Source organism: Pongo abelii, chromosome 9 (assembly GCF_028885655.2).
Source record: "Pongo abelii isolate AG06213 chromosome 9, NHGRI_mPonAbe1-v2.0_pri, whole genome shotgun sequence".
NCBI lineage: Eukaryota > Metazoa > Chordata > Mammalia > Primates > Hominidae > Pongo > Pongo abelii.
This window is the reverse complement of record NC_071994.2, coordinates 88,234,441-88,256,708: the sequence shown is the minus strand read 5'-3', so window position 1 is coordinate 88,256,708 and position 22,268 is coordinate 88,234,441. Positions and strand designations below refer to the sequence as shown.

General features: G+C 40.3%; 1 protein-coding gene and 2 long non-coding RNA genes across 32 annotated transcripts in view; 2 read left to right on the top strand and 1 right to left on the bottom strand.

The window, feature by feature from the left end:
* The first annotated feature begins 292 nt into the window (after positions 1-292).
* The window catches only part of PICALM (phosphatidylinositol binding clathrin assembly protein), a 111,774-nt gene continuing 89,798 nt past the window's right edge, over positions 293-22,268 (top strand). For 28 of the 30 annotated variants that reach the window (XM_054526162.1, XM_054526160.1, XM_054526161.1 and 25 more), the window contains exon 1: positions 1,256-1,452. In XM_054526162.1, the coding sequence (XP_054382137.1) occupies positions 1,323-1,452 (130 nt within the window). In that variant the 5' untranslated portion in view covers positions 1,256-1,322. Of the gene's footprint in view, positions 387-1,255; positions 1,453-22,268 lie in introns of those variants that run through there. The other 2 variants (XM_054526154.2, XM_063728230.1) reach the window with 2 other exon arrangements.
* LOC129048945 (uncharacterized) lies at positions 388-1,967 on the bottom strand. Its single transcript, XR_008511653.1, has 2 exons — positions 768-1,967; positions 388-610 (listed from the first exon to the last, which is right to left on the bottom strand). It is a non-coding gene; the product is annotated as an uncharacterized LOC129048945 (long non-coding RNA).
* Positions 1,900-20,599, top strand: LOC129048946 (uncharacterized). The gene is made up of 2 exons (XR_008511654.2): positions 1,900-16,278; positions 18,452-20,599. It is a non-coding gene; the product is annotated as an uncharacterized LOC129048946 (long non-coding RNA).

The window sequence follows — 22,268 nt, the reverse complement described above, 5'->3', positions numbered from 1 at the left end:
CTCACCCAATAAGATAAAAGAGGCCAAAGGGAAGAAAGACTAAACCAGGGGAGATGGCAGGCAGTGATGTCTGGACTGCTTGAATGGGACTTCTCCATTTACCGCCCCTCTCACTTCCTTCTATGGTCTGGACCTTTAATCACCACAGCAGTCAGCCATGTAGGGTCAAACTAATCGCTGTTGACATCATCCTACTACTTCCCTTTTCAAATTCCAGTGAAGCTATGTGTTTCCTGTCCTATTCCACACCCTAGAGAATGAATACCGGCCAGCTAGTATCTAAATTTAGAATGGCAGCAACGTGTCGGGTTTTCGGAGTAGAGATAAACAAAACCAGGTGACATTTCCAAGCCTCTCAAGAAAAGGGGTGAAAAAACCTTTCTGGGGTAAGTAAATAAGGAGAACTTTAATAGTTCCATGGTAGAGAGAGGCCTGCTGGAAGGTTCAGAAAATAGGCCGTTTGGAACCTTCTCCTTTAAGCCAGGAGGGCGGCTTTGGGAGGTATCTTGAAATATATTCTTGACTCTGCTGGGAAAGCTCGGGGAGCCAGAGGCCTAATACCCCCCACTTCAGGGGAAGCTGTGAAGGCAGCTGCACCTCCTTTGTCAAGCTGTTGGTTTCAACCACAGACACGAGGACACAGTTGAGATGGGGGGATAAGGGGAGAAGCCTGCCGCCCCGCCCCACCCCCGCCAGCACGCCGCCCTCGCCATTCCTCTCCCGCCCCGCCCCGCGTCTGTGACCCCGCGGGCCGAGCCTCAGGCGACCTGTTGGCAGGGAGAGTCACGTGACGCGCCGGCTGTGCACTCCCCTCGGGCGGGCCTCCTGTTGCGCCCGCCTGGCGGGTTCCATCACGTAACGCGCGGGCGCCGCCCAGCTCTTCCCTCGCTGAGCGAGGGAGGGCGGGCGTCGAAGAGGAAAGGGAAGGGGAAAGGGGCGGGAGAAGGGAGGAGGGGCGGTGTCCGAGTCACGTGACCCGGGGGCAGCCCGGAAAGCTCCGAGGAGGAGCCTGGCGCCGCCATTTTCCTGCAGCTGCCTGTCCCTCTTACCCTGCCCGGCTCCAGCTGACCAGGGAAGGGGTGGGCTGAACTGAGGCGGGGGCAAGGGAGTGCCCGACATCTTGTCCGACTCCGCGGGTGACACGAGCCGGTTCTCTCTGGACTGGGTGGCAGCGCGCAGCCCCGAACCGCGCCCCAGGCCGGCAGGCGGGGAAGGAGCCGGTGGGGGCAGGGGGTGCGGTGGGGGGTGGGGACCCTCCGGCTCTTGGGGGTCCCAGTCCCCGCCGGCTGCTGAGCGGGTGGGGTGGTGGAGGAGCTGCAGAGATGTCCGGCCAGAGCCTGACGGACCGAATCACTGCCGCCCAGCACAGTGTCACCGGCTCTGCCGTATCCAAGACAGTATGCAAGGCCACGACCCACGAGATCATGGGGCCCAAGAAAAAGCACCTGGACTGTGAGTGAAGCCTACCGCGGCCCCCGCTCCCCGGCGCCCGCGCGACCCGCGTCCTTCTCTCTCTCTTTTCTTTCCCCCTTCTGCTGCCTCTTCCCTCCCTGTGTCTTCTCTGGCACGGCCGGTCCTGTGCCCGTTGAGCTGTGTTCTTTTGCTTCCATCACACTTGCCTTCACGGCCTCCGCTCCCCGTCTCAAAATTTGACAAGCCACTCCCCTCCCTGTTCCTAGGGGACCCTCGCCTCCCTGCCCGGTGCGCTACCACACCCCATCATACCCAACCAACTTGCTTCCCCACCTGGCTTCTCACCCCCTACCCGTCTCCACTGCAGCCTTCTGCTCTTCCTTCCCACCCGTCCGGTGCCGCCTCGTCGCCCTCGCCTGAGCGTCTCCCAGCCCCATTGTTTCTTCATCAGCCTCCTTCGGGTTTCAGTAAACGCCTGGTTCCTTGCACCCAGATCCCTGTTATCCCTCCGGGCTGCCTCCCTTGAAGTGATCCCCCACTTCCTTTGCTCCACTAGCTGCTTCCCCCATCCCTTCCTGGCTTTCTGTTCCACCTTTCCTCTCGCTTTTGGGTTACCTTTCATCGCCTCTGTAGTAGCTTCAGTGTAGTTTCTTCGACTCATTTTAAATACCATACCCAGTTACCCGACTTTCATTTCAGATTACCTTCTTTGTGGGAGTGAAAGTAAAAGGATTCAATTTGGTGTAGGGAAAGCTTTCTGGAAAGTTGGGATTTTTATTTGCCTCTGGTGGAATTTAATCATTGTGTTGTCCATACTTTTGACTGGGGTGAGTTTGTGACTGTCAGCTCTGCCCCCCAGCTTTTCAAATGGGGATGTGGAAAAAGGCATTTTGCTGATACTCTTAGCAGTTCCGGAACTGTTAACTCTGGCGGCTTGAATTCAGAAGCTTGAGTGTTAAGCGTAGACTGTTGGAATTCCAAATCGATTAATAAATTTACTTACAAATAACATAGATCCCTTAAAAAACATAGGCAAAATGATGTTTGATGATGCTTGAGTTTGGATGTTTTAATTATGCCACTTACCTTTTGAGGTAAGCTTCTTTTACACGACATAGTATTCGTCCATTCGCTAACGTAGATACAATTAGTAGAGCTAACTCCTCGTAACTTTTTTCTAACCTGGAAGTCAGCTGTAATATCCTCCTTTTTCTTTGCGCTCTTTTACCCCAGGGTACAAAGCTCATTGGATCACTCAAGCCAATGGAGCTTAGAGCTGAAACTTTTCAGGGAAAAATAGGGAAATAGTCACGATAAGTAAGTTCCCTTTTTAAATGACTGGACACATTAGTCTGACTGACTTTCATCATACATGAAAGTTACTTTGCTTTACTGTTTGAAGCAAGAGTGAGCATGCCCTGAAAGATAATTCACTGTCTGGAAGCCTGTTTTGATTTCTCATTTGGACTTTGGCCGTAAAGTTTGCACTTTAAAAAAAATGTACGAAGTGTAAATTCTTCCAAGTTAACTGTGCTCATGAATGCTGTTAGAACAAGTTTTTGTTACACAGAAGCCTATTCTTCTTTGTGATTGTTCTTCCACTGTGGAAAAAAGTTTTAAATAAAAAGCATTAGTGCTTGGTTCTTTCTGATATGCATGCAGGCTGCTTTTAAACTCTCAGTCCTTGCTTGTCTTAGAGAATGGAGAATATGTTTAAATGGTGACACTGTTATGAACAGAAAACTTTTTAAAATGCATCGTAAAGCCATATGTGATTTTTTGATTATCTGATACGTGTAGTAGACGTTTCTACTATTTACGGCTCTTCAAATGACTACTTGGTTTGCCCTACCAAATCTTACAGTTTGTCCTGACACTGTGTTAATTCTTTTGTTAGTTGTTTTTGGGTTTTTTTTTTTTTTTTTGTATGGGAGTATGAAGAAACTACTTGTGACTGTGTGAACTGTTTTCCTCTTTCCTCATTCAAAATAAGAATCGATAAGGCTTTTAAAAGTTCTTTTATAAAGGTTTGTGTCTTATTTCAAATGTAGCAGTGGTTCTTTTAAAGCATTGCCAAAAAGAGAAAATAGGGTTAGAAGAGTGCTATTTGCATGTTGTTTCATAAATGTTATTAGCTATTTCTCTTGTTATAGCCACTACTGCAGATGCTAACTGGGATTAGGTTTGGAGGATAATCTTGCATTTGTCGTTCTTTTTCTCTACCACTTCTGTTTTTACAAGCTCCCACCTTTTTGGAACTTGAATATACCTGGTAGTATTTGATTTTAAAATATATGTGTAGTTGATGTGCTTCTATTTCTTTTCAATGAGGTTTTAAAATACAGGGATACTATTTTCCCTACATTGTTGATTAAAATGTCCTGTAATCAGTTCTCACTAATAAAATACCTTTATCTTAGGTAAAGTCTGACCAGTGAGTGGTTTACTGAACAAATACCTTCCTTGCACACACTGACATGCTTTGAGAAAATTAAAAAGTCTTCTACAGACAGTTCATGGTGTTGACATCATGAACTTTAGGCTTTAATACAGAAACCTATCATTTCAAGTAATTTTTTGTCTTTTAGGAATTTTTCTTTATAATGAAAGCTTAGTTTATGTGCACCTTTTAATGCCCCTAGCAACTGATGCTTTTTATATGAATCTAATGAAAATGATTTCATTTTAAAATGGCAGCATTTAACAAAAAATATGCTTAGGACTGTTGTTTTTCCTATAACCCCTTAGAGTGTGGATGTGGTTTCTGTGCAGTTTCTCGCCAAGATCTTTCCGTATTAGGAAGTGATTATTAATAATCCATGAATTATGGCTTCATTCATACTACATTATATACTTACTGAAGAAAGATCTTTTTGCTTTGCTTATACTGTAGGTATTAGTGGATAATAGTGTTGACTAGCATCCCTAGTGTGAAAGAGTTGTCAAACTTGAAATATGTTTGTAAAAATAAACACGATTTCCATTTAATTTTAGGCCTTTAGTAGCCATAATCAAGGTAGAGGAATAGCAGCCCTTATATTTGAAGGACTTCAGTTTTCCAGGCACTTTCTCATCATCTCATTTAATCCTGCCTCACAGCTGGAGGTGGGGGCAATTCATATACATAGAAAGTAGCTTCTAATTCCATTTAGCAGTATAGAATGCTTAAAAGAACCATAATTATTGCAGGATAGAAAAAACAAATTTTTTTTTTTTTTTTTTTTTTTTTGGTGAGACGGAGTCTCGCTCTGTCGCCAGGCTGGAGTGCAGTGGTGCGATCTTGGCTCACTGCAACCTCTGCCTCCCAGGTTCAAGAGATTCTGCCTCAGCCTCTTGAGTAGCTGGGACTACAGGCGCACGCCACCACACCTAGCTAATTTTTGTATTTTTAGTAGAGATGGGGTTTCACCATGTTGGCCAGGATGGTCTGGATCTCTAGACCTCATGATTCGCCTGCCTCAGCCTCCCAAAGGGCTGGGATTACAGACATGTGAGCCACTGTGCCTGGCCCACAATTTTTAATTTATAACTTCTTAATATAAAAATCATTTTTATCTGATCTTACAATCTTTAGTCTTAACCCTCCCCCTTTTTTTTGATACAGGGTCTTGCTGTGTTGCTGGTGTGCAGTGGCAGGATCATGGCTCACTGCAGCCTTATCCTCCTCAGGCTCAAGAAATCATCCCACGTCAGTCTCCCAAGTAGCTGGGACTATAGGCATGTGACACCATGCCTGGTTAAGTAAATAAACTTTTTATTTTTGGAGAGATGGGGGTCTCCCTATGTGGCCCAGGCTGGTCTTGAACTCCCGGGCTCAAGTAATCCTCTTGCCTCAGCCTCCCAGAGCGCTGGGATTACAGGTGTGAGCCAGCATGCCTGGCCCTTATCCTATTTTTTGATATGAATTCTTAATTTTCTTTATTCTTATTTAATTTACTATCCTTGGACATTTATATTTTGACATATTTCACTGAAATGTAATATTTATACTAATGGCTGTAATGTCTCCTTTTTTTTAATGTCTCTTTTTTTTTTTTTTTTTTTTTTTTTTAAATGAGGTGGGTCTTACTCTGTTGCCCAGGCTGAAGTGCAGTGGTGGAATCACATCTCACTGCAGCCTCAACTTCCCGGGTTCAGACAGTCTTTCTGAGTAGCTGGGACCCCAGGCATCTGCTACCACGCACAGCTAATTTTTAATTTTTGTGCAGACAGGGTCTCCTTGTGTTGCTCAGGCAGGTCTCAAACTCCTGGGCTCAAGGATCCTCTCTACCAGCTGAGCCTCCTAAAGTGCCGGGATTATAGGTGTGAGTGACCATATCCTGTATGTCTCTGTTTTTTAATTCATATTTTCCCGAGTTAATTTACAGGGACATTTCATTTCAACCACTGCCTTATCTTTTCTAAAACAAAATCAAGATCAAGTTCTTACTAAGCATCTATTATTAACATATCTCTGGTCGATACAGCATGGTTATTTGTATGTTGTGAACTGGATCTAGAAATTGGAAATAAGTTTTTAAAAAGTAGGATTTGAATATTTTGCATATGTAGAAGGTGGAATTTGTATTTGGGCTAGTGGTTTGTGTAACTACATTAAAAATGCGTATAGCATACCAGACTGTACCTGAATTAATTCCCTTTTAAAGCACAAATGGTTTTTAATGTCTCAATAATATCTTATGGGTGCTTAGTTTGCATATTGTCAAGAAGGATCTGGTAACTAGGATGTGATTTCTAAGAAGATGCATGTAAGGAAGAAACAAAGTAGATCTGTCCCAGGATTTCTTTTATTTAAAAGTGAGGTAACTGGGACTTTTTTTTTCCAAAAGGGTCTTGTTTTAAAAAGACAGTTATTTTGTAATGTCTGGGCTTCCTATTCTTTCCTATAAGAATTAGTCATATGATTTATATTTTCATTTTTCATTATCCTTACTAGTCTTTTAGTAGTTTTGCAATACAGAAAATAGAAATAGAGTTATCAAAGTGGTAGTAATGAGTAAGATTTGATTACACATGTCAAATGCCTGAGGCATTTTATTTTTATTTTTTCTGTCACCATGGCAGAACAGAATGCCTGAGGTATATAATAAAATTCACAAATGTATCCTTTTTCCTCCCAGATATGTCTAGTTAAGTTTCTGAACAGTATGTATTTTAAAAGAGGAACTCTAAAGAGAACTTAATAGTCACCTATTTTTTGTAGCCGCTTATTCATAATTAGCAAATGAATTCTGAAATACTTTTGTAATTATTGTTCACTAATGGATTTATTTGCTATGTTAAGAAATAGTATTAGACTTTGGGCATCTATACCTTTTGTGTTTACTGAATGTTTTATATATCTGGATAATTTTTAAAGGTGTCTTTGAATTTAAAGTTACTATGGCAGGTGAGAAGTGAAACACTTCATAAGAAGTGATTGACATTTTTCTTTCATACGCTTTGTGAGACATTTATATGAAACATTTACTTTGATGTTTAAAAACCACTGATTGTTTAAAAATAATCTATTTTAATAATCAATTGCTTTCATTTAAAAATATTTGTTTATTTGGCCATGATAATCATTTAGAATAGTTAATGTGAAAGTTCACCGTAGACATAGTTGTTTCTCCTTTGTTTTCTTCAGCTCTGAAATGCTTAATTTCATTATTTCTCACTTAAAATAAAGAAGTAAGAAAAATAAACTTACAGGCTTCTTGGCAAGAGGTTAGAGCCCTACCAGGAAGAAGTAGCCTTAGACTTTCAAAGTAAAGGCTTAGTATTTGCTCTTCCTGTTCTTCTGGTAGCTAAAGTGGCATTTCCGTTACTTTGTGTTCTGTCTTAGTATGTTCCCAGTTAAACTGCTTTATATGTTTCTCTAGAGAATCAAAATTTTGGACTTGACCTTTTAGAATTTTGTATGTTCACTGTGTATATGAATCATTTTGGGCAGTTAGATAGTTCTTTAAAAGAGAATCTTGATGAACCTAAGCCTTTGTATTAAAAATTATGTTCAGAGTTGTGATTTGTCAGATTATCAGAAAATGAAGGATTTCTCAAGTTATATTATTATCAAGATATATTATATCCCCCACGAAAGTGGTACATTTGTTAAAAATGATGGACCTACATTCACACATCTTTACCACCCAAAGTCTATGGTTTACATTAGGGTTTTTTTTTTTTTTTTTTTTTTTTTGAGATGGAGTTTCGCTCTTGTTGCCCAGGCTGGAGTGCAGTGGTGCAATCTCAGCTAACTGCAGCCTTCGCCTCCTGGGTTCAAGGGATTCTCCTGCCTCAGCCTCCCAAATACCTGGGATTACAGGTGCCCACCACCACGCCCAGCTAAATTTTTGTATTTTTGATAGAGATGGGGCTTCACCATGTTGGCCAGGCTGGTCTCGAGCTCCTGACCTCAGGTGATCCACCCACCTCGGCCTCCCAAAGTGTTGGGATTACAGGCGTGAGCCATTGCACCTGGCCAAGGTTTAGTCTTGGTGTTTGTATGTTCTATGGGTTTGGCCAATTGTATGGCATATATCCACTGTTGTAGCGGTACAATGTTTATCTGCCCTGAAATACTCTGTACTCCCCCTCGCCATCCCTTCTCTTCCCCAACCACTGGCAACCACTATTTTTTGTTAACTGTCTCCATAGTTTTGCCTTTTCAAGAATGTCATAGTTGGAATCATACAGTCTATAGCCTTTTCAGATTTTCTTTTTTCACGTACTAATATGCGTTTATGATTTCCTCAATGGCTTTTCATGGTTTGACAGCTTTTTTTTTTCTTTTGCACTTGACTATTCTATTATCTGGATATACCCGGGTTTATTTGTCCATTTACTTACTGAAGGACATCTTGGTTGCTCCCTAGTTTTGGCAATCGTGAATAAAGCTGCTATAAACATCAAACATCTGTGTGCGTGTCTTTTGTGTGGACATAAGTTTTCAGTTCGTTTGGGTAAATAGCAAGGAACACAGTTGCTGGATCATATGGTAAGAATACCTTTAGTTTTGCAAGAAACCTCCAAACTGTCTTTCAAAGTGATGGTACCATTTTATATTCCCATCAGTAATGCATGGGAGTTTCTGTTCACATTCTCACCAGCGTTTGTTATTGTCACTGTTATGGGTTTTGGCCATCCTAATAGGTGTGTAGAGGTATTGTTTTAATTTGCATTCTCCTGATTATGTGACTTTTTTTATATGCATACTCGCCATCTTTATATCTTTAGTGAGGTGTCCATTAAGGTCATTGTCCTTTTCTTAAAGTCAGGTTCTTTGTTTTCTTATTGTTGAGTTTTGAGAGTTGTATATTTTGAATAACAGTCTTTTATCAAATGTATCTTTCCTTTTTTTTTTTTTTTTTTTGTGATGGAGTCTTTCTCTGTCTCCCGGGCTGGAGTGCAATGAGGCCATCTCATCTCACTGTAAGCTCTGTCTCCCAGGGGTTCAAGCGATTCTTCTGCCTGCGCCTCCCAAGTAGCTGGGATTACAGGTGTCTACCATCATGCCCGGCTAATTTTTGTATTTTTAGCAGAGGTGGGGTTTGACCATATTAGCCAAGCTGGTCTTGAACTCCTCATCTCAGGTGATCCGCCTGCTTCACAGCCTCCCAAAGTGTTGGGATTACAGGCATGAGCCACTGAGCCCGGCTAGCAAATGTATCTTTTGCAAATATTTTCTCCCAGTCTGTGCCTGGTCTTTTTCATTCTCTTGACAATGCCTTTCACAGAGCAGAAAATTTTAATCTTAATGAAGTCCAGTTTAGCAGTTCTTTCTTTCATGGGTCATGCCTTCATCATTGTATTTAAAAAGTCATCAACAAACTCAAGGTCATCTAGATTGTCTTCTGTGTCACTATTTGGGAGCTTTATAATTTTGCATTTTACATTTAGGTCTGTGATCCATTTTGAGTTAATTTTTGTGAGTGTAATGTCTGTCTCCAGATTCATTTTTTTTTGCCTGTGGATATCTAGTTGTGCAGTACTATTTGTTGAAAAGATTATCTTTGCTGCATTGTATTGCCTTTCTCCTTTGCTGGCAGTGGTTCTTAAGGTGTGGTCTGGGGACTTTTGGGGGTCTTCAAGACCATTTCAGCAAGTTTGTGAGTTCAAAACTATTTTCATATACTAAGACATTATTTGCCTTTTCTATTTTTATTCTTTCACCACTGTACAGTGGAGTTTTCCAGAGGCTATGTGGTGTGTGATATTGCCATAGGTTGAATGTAGTAGCAGATAATGATAATTCAACTATTTCCTATTAAGCCACAAAATAGAGTTTTGCCAAAATGTGAAACAGTGCCACTCTTCTAAATTGTGGGGTTTTTTGAAAATACTGTTATTTTTCAAATGAATTAATGTTGATAAATTTCTCAGTTTCAGTTTCTAACAGTAAATATTGATAGAGAACCCCCACATGAAAGCTCTTGGGTCCTCAATTTTAAAAGTGTGAAGGTTCCGAGACTAAAAAAATGGACCTTTAGGGATGAGTGTGTATTAGAAGGGACAAAAGAGTACTCAAAGAGGAACTAGATTTAAGGGATCCTTTGAATTCTCAGAGTAATTTTGGATTTGATTTTGTAGGTAATAGTGCCCCAACTTTTGGAAGATTTCAAGCAAGAGACGTGGTATCATAATCCCTATGTCCACTTTATGTCCATAAGTAGATGGGAAGGAGTGTTCAGTATGACTTGGAAAGGAAACTGCTGGGGCAAAAAAGTCTTAACAATAATATTTAAATTTTTTTCCCAAAGGCCTTAAAAATTAGTTATTAATTGGAACTCTTGATTATTTGTCCTCTGTCTCTCTTTTTTTTTTTTTTTTTTTATGTCAAAACTATCCTTTTTTGTGAAAGCTAGGCAGGTTAGGTATCAATTGTGCCAAAAGTTCTTGACTACAAAACTGTTAGCCTTTGCACAGTTTGGACTAAAGACAGGGTCTTGCTCTGTCACCCAAGCTGGAATGTAGTGTCATGATCATGGCTTACTGTAACTCTGAACTCTTGGGCTCAAGGGATTCTCTTGCCTCCGCCTCCTGAGTAGGTAGGACTACAGGTGTGTGCCACCATGCCCTGCTAAAGAGAAAGAGGTCTCTTGCCTAGGCTGGTCTCGAACTTCTGGCCTTGGCCTCCCAAAGTGCTGGGATTATAAGCGTGAGCCACCATGCTTGGCCTCTTTTAAACTTTCTTTACCTTGCTCCCATTAATATTCACATTTAAAGTAACTGCTTTCATAAAAACATCACTGAAGTAACTCCCCCTGGTCCTGTCAGTCCAGCATTATTCTCACCATTTATAAAGTTTCAAATATTGTTAAATTGTAGTGGCTATCTTGCTTTTATGTATTTTGGGTTTGTGCACATTTCCTCTGTAGAATAGGAATTGTTTTCTGTATTGTTCTCTATCTCTTCTCCAAGTACCTAGTCAGCAACCCCCCATGGGTGCTCAGTAAATATTGAATGATTATACCTAATCTCCCTTCATAGCTCAGACTATTCCATGAACAATTTATGGACATAAAAATCTATGCCAGTAGATATTTAAGGATATTTTTTATGGTGACTATGGAAATTGCCTGGTTACAAATTTATATATAGAGTCAGTAACATTTATAAAAACATAACAAATTACTGTTTCATGGAACTCATGAGGCACTAAGAGGTTTATTTAGTTTTGTTTAGATACAAGGTAGTGTCTTCCAAAACATTGTTAATTCAAAATTTTTGTAGCTGCTCCAGTTGAACACTATATTAAAATGCACATTTTTGAGGACGTATTCTTAAAATTAGGAATGTAGTTTTTAAGAATTAAACAGAGGACCAGAAATAGATCTGAAGAGTTTATCAGAGCTGCTTCCTTGTGCAACTCTAGAAGGTGCCTATCACACTTTTTTGTATGAAAGGTGCCTCCTAGAATATAACTGTACAGTAGACTCATTTTTGATATAAGAAGGGATAAAGCACACTTAACAGATGATATCAAAATGTAAAAGAAAAGAAGTGTCTGTTTTAGAAGGAAGCTGTATGATATATTAGGCAAAGGTTAGGGTAGTGGTAGCGATGTTGGTAAAAATAGGATCACTTAATCTAGATTACTTAGTAAGTTGATTCCAGGGGCCAGTGGGAATTGCTGAAAGTTTCATCTGAATACATGGAATTTTTAACAGTGATTAGGGGAATGGTGCTGGTATTTATAGCCATGAACTTATTACTTGAAAGCATCCTAGGGACCCAAGTCTTAATCAAGGGGCAGTTCTTCCAAGTAGTGGTTGAGGAAGTTGGGCATGCTTTCCAAAACTTCTTTCCTCACTAAAGATTGCAGATATACTCTGTAAGTGACTTCACAGAATATACTCAATTGTCATATTTTAATCTACATGTTTCTTCTGATTATAGGTCCCACGTGATTATAAGTTCTGAGATCAAGGGTCATCTTTGGGGGTGTGTGTGTGTGTACTTAAAATTTTATGTGCTGGTAATAGTTATCTTGTGGATGTTTAAGAAATAGGAATTTGTGCCATATTTTAAACACATCTTATATGCAAAAATTTTAATGTAATTTAAGTATATCGCAAAAAGTAAATAGCGGGTGGTATTCACACTGCAGAGGATTGACAGGTCTTTTTGATATACTTCAAACAATTGTTTGCAGAAATCCACCTCATGCACTGTATTGAATAATTTGAAACATTAGCATTTAACTAATCCAAAGCTAAGATAAAGAGATTTTGAGGTGAGGTGATAAATATATGCGGTTGTCCTTCAGTATCTATAGGGGATTGATTCCAGGACCTCCCACAGATAAGAAAATCCAAGGGTGCTCAAATCCCTGATGTAAAATGACATTGTTTGCATATAACCTATGCACATCCCCTGAATACTTTAAATCATCTCTAGGTTACTTAAAATACCTAATACAATATAAGTGCTACATAAACAGTTGTTATACTGTATTGTTTAGGGAATAATGACAAGGAAAAAAGTCTGCGCATGTTCAGTAGAGATGCATTTTTTTGGAATATTTTCGATTCGTGATTGAATCCGTGATAATGGAACCCATAGATATGGAGGGCTAATTGTGTGTACATACACACCCACACACATAATTTTTTATTCATTTTATTTTTATTTATTTATTTATTTGTTTTTGAGATGGAGTCTTACTCTGTTGCCCAGGCTGGAGTGCAACGGCATGATCTCGGCTCCTGCAACCTCTGCCTCCTGGGTTCAAGCGATTCTCCTGTCTCAGCCTCCCGAGTAGCTGGGATTACAGGCGCGAGCCACCAGGCCCAGCTAATTTCTGTATTTTTAGTAGAGACGGGGTTTCACCATGTTGGTCAGGCTGGTCTCAAACTCCTGACCTCGTGATCCGCCTGCCTCGGCCTCCCAAAGTGCTGGGATTACAGGCGTGAGCCACCGCGCCTGGCCCCACACACATAATTTTCTTTTTTGCAATTTTTTATTTTTTTCCCTTTTAGAGTACACATTGTTTTGCAATTTTAAAATTGAGACATAATCTACATAACGTAAAATTCAGTTTTGAAGTAGAGAATTCAGTGTTATTTAGTATGTTCACAGTGTTGTGTGCAACCATCCCCATTATGTAATTCTAGAACATTTTCCATCACCCAAGAAAGAGATCCTGTATCTGTTAACGGTCACTCCTGAGCTCTCCTCGGCCCCCCTGCAACCATTAATCCGCTTTCTTTCTATAAATTTTTCTATTCTGCACATTTCATATTAATGGAATCATACAATATGTGGCCTTTTGTGCCTGGCTTCTTTCAGTTATAATGTTTTAAAGGTTTATCCTTGTAGCACATATCAGTACTTTATTCATTTTTATAGGTGAGTAATACTCCCTTGTGTAGATATCCACATTTCGTTTATACACTCATTAGTTGGTGGGCATTTGGGTGGTTTAGCCATTTGGGCTATGAAGAATAATACTGCTATGAACATTCATATACAAGTTTTCGTGTGAACGTATTTTCAGTTCTCTTAGGTATATATCTAGGAGTAAAATTACTGGGTTATATGGTAATTCTGTTTAACTTTTTGAGGAACTACCAAACTGTTTTCCACAGCAGTGACACTGTTTTACATTCCCATCAGCAGTGTTTGAAGATTCCCGTTTCTCCTCTACTTTCTTGCCAAACTTGTTATTTTCAGGATTTTTGTTTTTTGATTTTTAAAAAATAGTCATCCTAGTGGGTGTGAAGTGTTATGTCATTGTGATTTTGGTTTCCATTTCCCTAATGGTTAATGCTGTTTAGCATTTCTTTATGTGGTTATTGACTATTTGTATATCTTTGGGAAAATATCTATTCAAGATCTTTTGCCTGTTTTAAAATTTGATCTTTATGTATTCTGGATACCAGAAGAGTACTTTACATACCTCACATACTAGATCTTTATATGATTTGTAATTTTTTCCCCATTCTGTGGCTTGGCTTGTCACTTTCTGGATACAATGTCTTTTAATGCACAAAAGTTTTAAATTTTCAAGTCTAATTTTTCAGGGGTTTTTTTTTTTTTTTTTTTTTTTTTTTTTAAGACAGAGTCTTGTTCTGTCACCCAGGCTAGAGTGCAGTGGTGTGATCTTGGCTCACTGCAACTTCGCCTCCCAGGTTCAAGTGATCCTCCCACCTTAGCCTCCCGAGTAGCTAGGACTACAGGCGTGTGCCACCATGCCTGGCTAAGTTTTTGTATTTTTAGTAGAGACGGGGTTTTTCCATGTTGGCCAGGCTGGTCTTGAACTCCTGACCTCAAGCGATCTACCCGCCTTGGCCTCCCAAAATGCTGGGATTATAGACGTGAGCCATCACACTCTCACCCAGCCTCTGATTTTTTTGATTGTGCTTTCGATATATCTAAGAAATCATTTGCTGATTCAAGGTTATGCACCTTTGCAACTCTAAGAGTTTTAGAAAGAAATTTTAGCTCTTAGATTTAAGATTGATCAATTTTGAGTTAACTTTTGTATATGGTTTGAAGAAACACATTTGTATTAAGGAAAACCAAAGATATTTGGGCTTTTAATCTTTTGAAGTTGTCATGGAATACAACTCTACTACCTCTGTGTAATGTGGAAATGGAATTGTGCAGGAGAAAAACGTTACTTGATGGCAGTCTCCAGGACTACTGGGCATAGTTTGGTGATGGATAACTGGAATTATTTGCGTCAGACATTTTCAGCTGGATAAACCACTTAATCTGATCCAGTTTATATTTTTTACATTTTCAGAATAGTCTTAGATATATGAAGAAGGTAACAAATAGTTGCATGACTATCAGTAAGTTGTTTTGGTCCACAAAGAATAGTGTCATTGTATGTTTCCATGGTATCCTTTTTTTTTTTTTTTTTTTGAGACGGAGTTTTGCTCTTGTTGTCCAGGCTGGAGTGCAGTGGCACGATCTAGGCTCACTGCAACCTCCGCCTCCTGAGTTCAAGCGATTCTCCTGCCTTATCCTCTCAAGTAGCTGGGATTACAGACATGTGCCACCACGCCTGGCTAATTTTGTGTTTTAGTAGAGACGGGGTTTCACCATGTTTCAGGCTGGTCTCAAACTCCTGACCTCAGGTGATCCACCCATCTCAGCCTCCCACAGTGTTGAGATTACAGGCGTTAGCCACCACACCCAGCCAGCAAGCAATTTTTAAAGGTAGATTTTTGCCAACATTTAAAAAAAATCATATTTTTTTTGGAGTGCTAAGGAAAAATGGTGACAGTCCAGAAAATATTATAAACATGAGTGGGCCGGGCACAGTGGCTCACACCTGTAATCCCATTACTTTGGGAGGCCAAGGTGGGTGGATAACCTGAGGTCAGGAGTTCAAGACCAGCCTGACCAACATGGAGAACCCCTGCAGCCTGAGCAACAAGAGTGAAACTCCGTCTCAAAAAGAAAAAATGAGTGACACTTTTGATTCTTACCTTAAAAGGAGCCTGAGATCTAATAGTGTAAAATGGGCAAACTAATAATTGATTGTAATACATTCAGGTAAATGCATAATAATTTTTTACATAAAGACCAAAGTAGGAGAGAGTAATTAACTTTGAAGGAGGTTAGTAAAGACTTCACAGAGGGGAGGTAACAGGAACTTTAAGGATGAATGGTGATTGGCAGATGATAAGCAGTGACATGGGGAAAAAAGCACTTTATGGTGTGTTTGTGGGAAACTGAATAGTTTTGTGTGGTAGAATGCGAAGTGTTAATGGGAGTAAGGGGAGATGAGACTGGAGAAGGAGCTCTTAAAGGAGCAAGACTTGTCTTGATAAACTCTGGGCTCTTCAGTGCCATCCTCCATCTTCATTTTAGAGCCCTCCTTTCTCCCATTTATTAGCTGCTTCCCTAGCTTTAGATACCAGTGCTGTGAAACTAGCAATGTATTTTTTCCTTTTCACACATAGTTTGTAGTGGGGTTGTTGAGAAGGATAGGAAAGAAGGAATGCATGATTCTGTTGGTGCATGTGCGGGGGGTTAAATATACCTTACCACCCAGAATTAGACCTCTGAATGTTGTTAAACGTAGTGTTTGGATCTCTAAATAAATAAAATCAGGCATACTGTGAACTCATGGCTTTTGTGGGCTTGTCTGGGAATTGAGCTTTTATTGAATTCCAAATTTATGAATGAACTTAAATGCAAACTATCTTATTGGGTGATAGTATGAATAAATAAGATTTGTTAAATCAGTTTAAAGTCAGTAAGAATCTTGGTGGCCTGTTTGATTTAATTAGTGACTTTTATATATCTGAAAATGATATATTGTCACTTGTGCATTTTTAAAGCTGGATCTCTACCAAACAAGGCTTTGTTAGTCTTGGATGGATGCTGTGGCTCATTCCTGTAATTCCAGCACTTTGGGAGGCCGAGGTGAGCAGATTGCTTGAGTCCAGGAGTTTGAGACCAGCCTGGGTGACATAGTGAAATCCCATCTCTACTGAAAATATAAAAATTATTTGGGCATGGTGGCACACGCCTGTAGTCCCAGCTACTTGTAATGCTGAAGTGGGGGGATCACTTGAGCCCAGGAGGCAGAGGTTACAGTGAGCCGAGATCATGCCACTGCACTCCAGCCTTGGTGACAGTGAGACCCTGTCTCAAAAAAAAGGACTTTATTAGTCTTAAGGAAATTAATATGCTCATTAGCATTACATATTGAGTCTTGTTAAAATAAAACTTTAGACAAATTAAATTTGGCAGTTAATTTGAGCAAAGAAACAATTCATGAATTGAGCAGCACCCTGAAAGAGTAAAGGTTCACAGAGTTCCACCCAGCAATGTGGATAGTCAGGATTTATAGACAGAAAAAGCGGTGACATCCAGACACAGTCTGATTGGTTACAGGTCCACGTTTGTGTCCACGTTTGCCTTATTTGGACATGTCTGAGCAGCTTGCCGCTTGTGATTGGCAGAAAGCTTAGCCTCGTTACAAGAATATACTCGAGTTAGGTTGCAGTTTTAACATACTGAGATGCAGTTCACTGCTTATGGAAGCAGCTTTAGGCCAAATTTAATTAACAGTGTCACTATTCAGGTTGTGTTGAGATTATTGTGAAACACTAATCTGTCCTCAGTCTAGTAGGGAAGATGACATATGCAGATAGCTGTATTGCCAGACAATGTGAGATAAGTACAGATCAAATGATGTTAAAAATCAGATAAGAGAGATACTGCTTTTGATAAGGGAAGATAACTGGACCTTAAATGATAAGTTATTAGGAACACTAGGCATTTCCGGTGGAGGAAAGAGCATGAGCAAACATTTGTAGACAGGAAGCTGAAATTGTGTTTGAGGAACAAAGAAATTTGTAAATGGGGTGCTTTTGGACTGTGAGAGGGACAGGTTGGGTGCAATGAGAAATACAGTCGGAGCAATTGTCTGAGGCTAGATTGTGAAGGGAGTATGACTTGTAATTATATGACCTTTAGATATAGCTTTTTGGCTACTGTAGGTCAAGTTGGACCATAGTTAGAGCCAGTTTTTCAAAATTACACTTTATCTGTAGTTTCTGCTGTCAGTGTGAAAACAGGAAAGGCAAGGAGTTTTGCTGATCTGGAAGCTGAGATGAGATTTTGCTGCCTCAAGCTTTTTGTATTAACTTTATTACAGAATGAATGAATGGTGGCAATTACTGAGGTTTGGGGGATTTCTGAGTCTCTAGATTGCACAGGAATCCTTGAAGAAGTCTTCTCAACAGAAATAATGTAAACCTAACTTTGATCTGAAAGAAGAAATTTTATAAAAGAAAGGAAACCTTTCAGTCTTCAGGGATTCACAAAGTCTGATAAAAATTGGTGTATTAGTCCATTCTCATGCTGCTATGAAGAAACACCCAAGACTGGGTAATTTATAAAGAAAAGAGGTTTAATTGACTCACAGTTCTGCATGGCCAGGGAGACCTCAGGAAACTTACAATTATGTCAGAAAGGGAAGCAAACATGTCCTTTTTCACATGATGGCAGGAGAGAGAAGTGCCCCTTATAAAACCATCAGATCTCATGAGAACTCACTCACTATCATGAGAACAGCATGGGAGAAACTGTCTCTATGATTAAATTATCTCCACCTGGTCCTGTCCTTCACATGGGGATTATTGCAATTCAAGGTGAGATTTGGGTGGGGACACAGAGCCAAAGCATATCAGTTGGTTTAGTTAGGACATACAAAATGGGGAGAATAGCTAACCTTTAAGGAAACCTTTCTATGTCTTGGGCAATTGACATGCATTATTAACACAATGTTTATACAAACCTATTCATCAGATAGTCTTATTGGCTCTATTTTCCAGATGCTTAAACCAAAACACTATTAGTAAGAAGACATAGAGAATAAATCTAACATCTTAGATGGCGATGAAGAACTTTGACTAGAGGTCAGGCAATCTGAAGGGGAACTTCTTAGCTCTCAGAAAACTTATATGGAATGAGATATAGATAGGAGAGAGCTTTTCTTTGAGAAATATAATTTATGTAAATATGTAAGATTACATTTTGAGATGTCAACTTTCTATACTTCTTTTTTTTTTTTTTTTTTTTTTTTGAGTTGGAGTCTCGCTCTGTTACGCAGGCTGGAGTGCAGTGTCGCGATGTCAGCTCACGGCAACCTCTACCTCCCAGGTTCAAGTGATTCTCCTGCTTCAGCCTCCCAAGTAGCTGGGACTGTGAGTGCACGCTACCATGCCTGGCTAATTTTTGTATTTTTAGTAGAGATGGGGTTTCACCATGTTGGCCAGACTGGTCAGGAACTCCTGACTTCAAGTGATCCGCCCACCTCCATCTCCCAAAGTGCTGGGATTACAGGAGTGAGCCACCACTTTATCTTAAGATAAATTTTCCGTATGCTTCAAGAGGAGTAAGCTCTAACTGGAATGTAGGGTACTGACCCTAGCTCCATATGACCTCAGAAAAATCTGTTACTAAAATAGTTTATTTTCTAAATTACCTTCTTACTCTGTTGTTCTGTAATGCTATAATTGTGCTCCTTTAGCTTTTTTTGTTATAGGCTTGGTCCTTTGGAAACGAATACCAGAAACAGTTTCTCTCTGAGCCTTTGCTTCATTCTCCATCAGAGTATTCTGTCCCATCTACTAGTATATCATTATTTGAAAAACAGTTTGAATTTGCATATCTTATTATCATTGGTAGGAATAGGTGGCATTGTCTTATGTGATTCTTGTTTTAGGAGGAAATGGGCAACAAAAATGTGAATTTTCAGCTGGGTGTGTTGGTGCATCCTTGTAGTCCCAGCTACTCAGGTGACTGAGGTGGCAGTATTTCTTGAGGCCAGTAGTTTGAAGCCACCTTGTACAACATAGCGAGACCACTATCACATAAAAAATAATAATAATAACAATAAACTAATTTTTTTCCAGTGTGTATCTTGGATGTAAAAAAAAAAGGAGTTTCTTTCTACCTTTATTAAAAATTGTCTTGTATGTGTTGACTGTTGTTCATATTAGGGGGATCAGCTGAGGGTGTGTAAGGAGCATCACTAATCCATCACCATTTATATTCTACCATAGTGATATAATCTTAAAATTATTAAGTGATGAATTGATGGATAATTGCTTCACCTTATTTTTATCTCTTCATTTTAATTCTTCAGAAACACAGAAATGTAAACATTATTATTGTTGCCAGGATCCTTAATTTAATTTGCATGATGGAAGGACTGTGTTTCTTAAATTATATGAATGCTGTGTATATGTATTGTAGAATGGGGAATTGCTTGTATCTGTTTAATATTAGAACTCTGTAACAGGTCAAGGCTGCATCAGTTTTTGTGGCTATAATTGCTTGCACATTTTTGGCTTATAACCTTTTGTGTGCCAGTGACAACCATTAAGAGCCAGAAAAGTTTGCTTTTACTTGCAGTACATGTACATCTAGTTTTGAGTTATTTGTCAAAAAAGGGTGAACTTTCTTTTTGGCTTTTTTTTGGGGGGCCTTTTGTGACTTGAAATTAAGCAACTTACTGATATAGTTCTTTTTTTTTTTTTGAGACAGAGTCTTGCTCTGTCGCCCAGGCTGGAGTGCAGTGGCGCTATCTCTGCTCACTGCAACCTCCGCTCCCTGGGTTCAAGGAGTTATCCTGCCTCAGCCTCCTGAGTAGCTGGGATTATAGGCTCTCATCACTATGCCTGGCTGATTTTTGTATTTTGTTTTTAGTAGAGATGGGGTTTTGCCATGTTGGCCAGGCTGGTCTTGAACTCCTGACCTCAGGTGATCCACCCACGTCGACCTCCTAAAGTGCTGGGATTACAGCAGGCGTGAGCCGCCTCACCTGGCCTGATGTAGTTTAGAATAATCTTTAGTTGTGTCCAATATGTAGTTTTACCTAGCAAACTAGGTTTAATTGTTGGTACTTTTTTTGTTGTTTTTTTTTAACTTCTCTAAGTTCATCTACCTTCAGATTGCATCTTTGGAAAGGGAGGGGCAGAATTTTGGAAGGTAGCAGTTCTCTTAGATGAGTAGAAAAGAGGCCAGGCATGGTGGCTCACTCCTGTAACCCCTGCACTTTGGGAGGCCAAGGCAGGTGGATCACCTGAGGTCAGGAGTTTGAGACCAGCCTGGCCAATATGATGAAACCCTGAGATTGCGCCAGTGCACTCCAGCCTGGGTGACAGAGTGAGACTCTGTCTCGGAAAAAAAAAAAAAGGGAAAAGAAAAGAAAATGAATTTCACTAATTAACGGTTACTGGCTTTATTTCAGGTGAGCTGTCATGGGGGAATTTGTCTGGTTTTGAGATATAAGATCAGTGTGAAGATTTATTGATACATACAAAATGGGGTGGGTTGCTCTGCAATGAATTTGTGTATTAAAACTGAATATCAAAGAGAAAATAACAGGATAGTTGCATTTGATCTTTTGGTATGGAACCTGAGTAAAGTTCTGATTTGTGGTTTTTTTTGTTTGTTTTTTTGAGACAGTCTTGCTTTGTCACCCAGGCTGCAGTGCAGTGGCCCAGTCTCAGCTCACTGCACTGGGTTCCAGTGATTCTTATGCCTCAGCCTCCCAAGTAGTTGGGATTATAGGTGTGCACCCACCATGCCTGGCTAATTTTTGTATTTTTAGTAGAGACAGGCTTTTGCCATGTTGGTCAGGTTGGTCTGGAACTCCTAGCCTCATGTGATCCACCCACCTTGGTCTTCCAAAGTGCTGGGATTACAGGTGGGAGCCACCGCACCCGGCCCTCCGATTTGTTCTTTATATGGGCACTTTGCCTCCCATTTTCAGAATTGGAAGATATACCCACATTATCCTTATTCCCATTTGTACGTTTCCTTATTGAAGTAAAACCAGCTGTTTAATGACTGAAAAGTTACAGTTTAGCAGGTAGTAATTTTTCTTTTCTTTTCTTTTCTTTTTTTTTTTTTTGAGACGGAGTTTCACTCTTACTCCCCAGGCTGAAGTGCAATGGTGCTGTCTTGGCTCACCGCAACCTCTGTCTCCCAGGTTCAAGCAATTCTCCTACCTCAGCCTCCCGAGTAGCTGAGATTATAGGCATGTGCCACCATGCCCGGCTAATTTTTGTATTTTTAGTACAGCTGGGATTTCACCATGTTGGCCAGGATGGTCTCGACCTCCTGATGTTGTGATCTGCCCGCCTCAGCCTCCCAAAGTGCTGGGATTACAGGTGTGAGCCACTGCGCCCGGCCTGTTTTTCTTTTCTTAACATTAGCTTTAGTAATTTTTCTTCACAGAACTATGTATTTGTGTATTTGTTATCAGGTTTGGAATTTGTGTTGGCTATCAATTTAATATAAAGTCTTAGGCTTTATGGAGTATAAACCCTCATTTATTTTTGTTCATCGTATTCTTGCAAAATATTGTTTTGACTTGGTGACCTAGAGTGGATCAAGGCACTATCTTCAAGTGGTTTCTGTAGTAGCCTATCCTAGAAACACTGCCTGACATAGCTGAGTGGCAATGAAAAACAGCCATAGGTACTAACTTAAAAATTAGCTATAGAATTGCAACTGGCAGCTAAGTTAGAAAGCTGTTTATAGAGCAGCTTGGGATGCTAAGATACTCCTTGCCTGCATGAAGGTGCAGTGCAAGGAGAGAACCATTGCTTCCCATCAGGAGATTGGAAACCTTTTTTTTTTTTGAGACAGAGTTTTGGCCTTGTTGCCCAGGCTGGAGTGCAGTGGCGGGATCTCGGCTCACTGCAACCTCCACCTCCCGAGTTCAAGAGATTCTCCTGCCTCAGCCTCCCAAGTAGCTGGGGTTACAGGTGCCCGCCACCATGCCCAGCTAATTTTTTATATTTTTAGTAGAGATGAGGTGCCACTATGTTGGCCAGGCTGGTCTCGAACTCCTGACCTCAGGTGATCTGCCCGCCTCAGCCTACCAAAGT